This window comes from Canariomyces notabilis (assembly GCF_033297395.1).
Source record: "Canariomyces notabilis strain CBS 508.74 unplaced genomic scaffold N656scaffold_58, whole genome shotgun sequence".
Lineage (NCBI taxonomy): Eukaryota > Fungi > Ascomycota > Sordariomycetes > Sordariales > Chaetomiaceae > Canariomyces > Canariomyces notabilis.
The window spans coordinates 1-4,744 of record NW_027041880.1 but is presented as its reverse complement, the minus strand read 5'-3'; the positions used below and the strand labels follow the sequence as shown (position 1 = coordinate 4,744).

General features: G+C 54.8%; 4 protein-coding genes across 4 annotated transcripts in view; 3 read left to right on the top strand and 1 right to left on the bottom strand.

The window, feature by feature from the left end:
* N656DRAFT_564822 (ATP-dependent RNA helicase dbp-7) overlaps window positions 1-116 on the top strand; it is a 2,951-nt gene extending 2,835 nt beyond the window's left edge. Inside the window, exon 2 of the mRNA XM_064810112.1 lies at window positions 28-116. The gene's annotated coding sequence lies outside the window, so the exon portion shown is untranslated. The remainder of the gene's footprint in view (window positions 1-27) is intronic.
* Window positions 24-1,753, bottom strand: N656DRAFT_785797 (uncharacterized protein). Its single transcript, XM_064816459.1, has one exon. The coding sequence runs from the start codon at window positions 1,399-1,401 to the stop codon at window positions 64-66; it is 1,338 nt and encodes a 445-aa protein (XP_064664559.1). The 5' UTR covers window positions 1,402-1,753; the 3' UTR covers window positions 24-63.
* Window positions 1,754-3,580: 1,827 nt separating this feature from the next.
* On the top strand, window positions 3,581-4,563 carry N656DRAFT_785796 (uncharacterized protein). Its single transcript, XM_064816458.1, has one exon. The coding sequence runs from the start codon at window positions 3,729-3,731 to the stop codon at window positions 4,263-4,265; it is 537 nt and encodes a 178-aa protein (XP_064664557.1). The 5' UTR covers window positions 3,581-3,728; the 3' UTR covers window positions 4,266-4,563.
* On the top strand, window positions 4,325-4,516 carry N656DRAFT_720967 (uncharacterized protein; the record flags this gene model as incomplete). The annotated part of the gene is made up of 1 exon (XM_064812479.1): window positions 4,325-4,516. One exon carries the CDS (start codon window positions 4,325-4,327, stop codon window positions 4,514-4,516), a length of 192 nt encoding a protein of 63 aa, XP_064664558.1.
* Window positions 4,564-4,744: the final 181 nt, after the last annotated feature.

Genomic DNA, 4,744 nt, shown 5'->3' with positions numbered 1-4,744 from the left:
CTACTATCTGCCTGACAACCACAACAGGTGCGCATGCTGGTTTTTTGGTCCCAGACGACGCCGTCAGACAAGAACAGCCATGCCCATCGCATTCCGACCCGCCACGCCACCCAGTCCAAAGTGCTGGACCATCGTCGCCGACCGGGGACCCCTGGAGACATCAACCACGGTAACAGCTGCCTCAGTCGTACCATTCCCGGGCGAGAGGGCATAGATGAAGTTCCCTGCTGCGCGCAGGTCAATTAGCCCCGGATCGCCGTTGGCCGAAAGGTCCAGTTGCGACAGCACGCTGGCGTCGCCGAGACTCATCTCGACAAGCCGGTTCACGGCGACGTCGGTCACAAACGCTGTGCCCGTCGCGGGGGAGATGGTCACCCAGCACGTGGCCGCCTGCCCGTCCACCTTGCCCGTCGCCACCGTATGCGCCGCGCCGCGGCTGTCTACCGACAGGATGGCCGCGCCGAACGAGGCGTCTGTGACGAAAACGCTGGACGTGCCAGGAATGGCCTGCGACCCGAACAGCACTGCTGTCCCCGCGGGCATGCTTCGTGTCTCGACGCGGGAGACGGCCGACTGCGTTCGGTTATGGTTTTGGTTCCGCTGCCACCGGCCTGCGACGGTCGATTCGACGGGGAAGGCGGAGAAGAAGCCTGTTTTGTTGGTCGCTGGGTCGCCCTTGACGGTGGCAAACAACATAGATTCGTCGGCGGAAAAGAAGGTCTGTGAAACGGTGTTGGTTGGACCAACGGGCGGGGTTGTTTGGTTGAGGTCGAATGGGCGCAGGGCGTCCATGTGTCCCAGCAGCCCGCGCCCGGGAGAGAAGCGGCCGCACGAGATGCCTGCGCGGGTTCCTGAAGTGCCAACGCACACGACGCCGTGCTTGACCGAGGCGACGACGGTGTTGGGGAAGTCGCCAGGGATCAATACCGGAGCGCCTACCGGGGTCAGGCGGGTTGGGTCAGAAGGGGAGATGGCGAGTATGCTGAGGGAATTGGAGCCGGCGTTCACGGCGAAGATGCTCTGGAGGTGGAAAGGGTCAATTATTAGGGCATGGGGCACCGAAGCATGGCTGTGTCGAGTCGGACTCACGCTTCCGGCAACGGTGAGTGCTGACTGGCTCACCAAGGCATCAGGAGTGGCCGGCTGCTTATCGCTGTTTAGCGCCACGGAGCCGCACCCCCCGGTCGGGGTCACGGTGCCAGGAGAGAGCTTGCCGTTGGCGTCAATCGGCAGTGCCACGACCGCGTTGGCTTCATCGTTGGTGAGCAAGTAGAGGGCTTTCACTGTGTTAGCTGCCGGGGTCCCGTCACCCTCCGGAGGTTTCGAACAGTAGCCGCTGGCTAACCCCGGAGCCAATAACAGCAATTTGATCAGGAGGAAACTGGGACGGATGTTTGACATGTTGTCCAGGGACAGCCCAGTAAGGGTAAGTGACGTTGACACTTTCAAGAGAATGATGCTGAGCAGATAGAGAGAGAGCTGCTTGGTGGGTAGTATAGGTTGATATAAAGCTCGCAGGACGTGATGGCTGCAGTGATGGGAGCAATACACTACACTAGGACGCGACGCAATGCCTTTATATCTTGATTGGAAGGCGTCTGGAAGTTTGTCAACCTGAACAGCATCCTGACCTTTGTACGAATTGAGTTGCCCCTGTGCCAGGCGGGCTGCAAGGCGATGGGGACTCGGGAGATCATGATGCACTGCTGGTTACGCCATTGTTTCAACAACGAGGTCCATAGTAATTGATTCCATCCTGTTGACGCTTCGGCGATGACAGGTCCGTCACTCGATCCGGTCAAAGATGACACTTTGTGGGATAAATCGGGTTCATCCCGAGATTCAGACTCAAGTAGCTCAACTAATCAGTATTTCCTTATTTGGCCTACATCAGTATGTAGTTTCAGGGGGTTGCGAGCACCTGTCACGTTAGTAGCCAAGGGGGGAGTTCGACTTGGTACACAAGCGCGAGGCCTGTTTGATGGCAAGCCGAAAAGGGCAATCCAGATTACATGAACAGGATTCCAAACACGCTGTACCCCAGCTCGTTGTGTAGCATTCATGACCCCAGCCCGTACCTCAACCCGCTCGCACAAGACAGCAGGATCTTAACTCAGATAGCTCCAGGGTGTACTGGTAGAATGAACGAGGGTAACTACATTCATGGTTCGGCTCACGTTGTCATGTTACTTCATACTTCAATCTCTTTATCCAGAACTAGAACATGTATCAAACTTTCCTATCTTGGGGTTCGCCATGAAAACACCAGTACCTGCCCGGGCCGCCTTCCTCCCTCATCAACCCCGGGTATACATGGCTCACGGTACTCTTCAAAACCGAGGTTAGCATTTGTAACCCACGGTAACTGTGCTAGCAGCTCGGTTAGTATACCTAATGTGCCGCCCCGGATAAAGCATGGCGCACATAGGTACCTGACTTGGAAGGACGGGATGCAATGGGCAAATTTACTGAGGAGCACGAACAATACAGTACAGTACCTACAGCGTCGCATGCTGGGAATGGACAGTGGTACTCTAGGTGTGCAGTGAGAGCACCTTAGCCTTCAAATGCTAATTAGTACCTTATCCAGGTAGCTAAGATGCCTTGAGGGTGCTAATGGCTATAGTATTACAGTAACCGTGGCATCCGTAAGGGGAAAGCAAGGTGCATATCATAGCAACCTGTAAATGTACCTTAGGTATTCTTGACTGCCAACTCAGGCCATGTGAGACCTATTCAGAGTCCAAACTCAAGGTGTGCAAACTTAGTGTCCTATTCCTCCGGCTCGCAATGAGCGGGCAATAATGGATAGGTAGGTACTCATATCCCCGTTTATGAAAAGTACTAGACGCGACTGCTACCTCTATCCCTGCTAGTGTCTGGACCGACGGATCCAGTCCACTCCGGGCTGAGCTACCTTCGTTAGTGTACGAGTCTCTCTACGAAGTAATTCAGTCTGTTATGTCAGTGTGTAGCCAATTAAGGTACCTTGGAGTCCGAGACTGTATCCTACCTATCATGTTTGAGTACTGGCTATAACTGTATACCCTTGTAGCTACATTTTCAAGTTTCTTTTACGCTGATACGACTCTGGTCGAGGACTTGTATTGGAATGACTTGAGGTTACTCTCAGGCTGTATGTGCGTGCCAACAATTTGATGGCAACCGACTTCTACTAATCCTTACCCGAGTCAATTACCAGGCCATTCGCAATTCAGGTACAATACATAAATGTCTCTCCGGAGCAAGTTACGAGTATAACCCGGATCTCGACAAGATCTTCGCTAGTTTGCAGAATCGGCGCATTACAGCGGCCCATCTCCACAAGTTCCGCTCCCGATTGGCCTTGGTAGTTCTAACCGGCAGGTCCAGCTCATGCAAGGACGCTAAGCGACGACCCGCCGCCGACGGCAGCCATTCGGAGACGGCGCGGTCAGCCATCGACCTGGCATGAGCGGGCCATGAGTCGACGACGCCGGACAAAGTGAGACTCAAGCCTTGCCCAGAAGGGATAGGAACGCCGATCACTCATGTAACTAGACTCGGGCTGAGTATCTCACAGATGATGGACAATATATGCCTCCTACAGAGTATATATAACTCACAATCGTTTGTTGACATGATACAAAGTCTCTCCATTGCTTCCAGTTTGGAGTCTGTACGTGTTTATTTACATCTGCTCACCCCTTAATCCTTAGTGTAATTGAAATCAACACCGACCGCCCACCATGAAGTTAGCAGCCCTCGTCACCATCCTCATCACGCCGCTGCCCGCCCTGTCCCTCGCCATCTCTCCACGCTCTTCCACTACCTCGACCCAATGCGGTCGCCGTAACACTGCCCGCTACTGCGCCGGAACAGCGTACAACACCTCGCTCCTACACACCTACCTCTGTGGTGACTCGCGACTGGGGCCCACCACATTCCCAGACGCCGAGTCCAACCCGCTATCTGTGATCCTCAGCCCTCTGTTCTATGACCGGCTGGGCGGGCTCTGTCCCGGCGACTTCATAAACGCCTGGTTCAACACGTCGACAAAGTGGTGGAACTATCCCGCAAACAATGGATTCACCGTCATCCAGGATGGAGATGGGTATGGTGAGGATGGCGCGCCCATCTTGGGCAATGTCACGCTGCCCGTGGACACGCTGCTCGACAGATTCGGATCTGAAGGCGGCACTTTTGTGAGCCCTGCAGGCGCCCCATACTCTCAGCGGGCTCTGCCGCCGAGTAATCTTGTCGCTGCGAACAGCGAGGAGCTGTGAGTCTTTTCATCCCCCCCATCCTCCTCCTTTACCGCCGATACGGGAGACTCATGATGCCAATGCTATGCAGCTCGACGTACAATTACAAAGTCTACAGCGTCGTCAAGCCGCTGGTGGTGCTGGCGGGTCCAATTGCCCCCTGGTTCGGACAACCTGGAGCCGGGGTGCAGTACATGCTGCCACGAAATATTTCGGCCCTTATTGCTGAGGGCGTTCTCAGGCGAGAGGACCCCTCGGTGCTGGTTCCTTGAGTCTGCTTGTCGGATTGTGTGCATTAAGCGGATGGCTGGAGTTGATGTGGATGTTTTTGACGTGAATTTTCGCGCATGAAACCTGAAACCTTCAAGGCGCACAAATTTATTAGCATCACACTGGTGGCTAGCGTTACCGCTAATACTCAGCCGATTTGGAAATACGACCCTACTCCATACAGGCCCGGCTGACCTTATAATTGGCCACATCGCGATCCTCCCGATCAC

Bases quoted from the DNA above. Each gene is read 5' to 3' on its own strand.
- N656DRAFT_785797 (XM_064816459.1), bottom strand. From the start codon at position 1,401: ATGTCAAACATCCGTCCCAGTTTCCTCCTGATCAAATTGCTGTTATTG.
- N656DRAFT_785796 (XM_064816458.1), top strand. From the start codon at position 3,729: ATGAAGTTAGCAGCCCTCGTCACCATCCTCATCACGCCGCTGCCCGCC.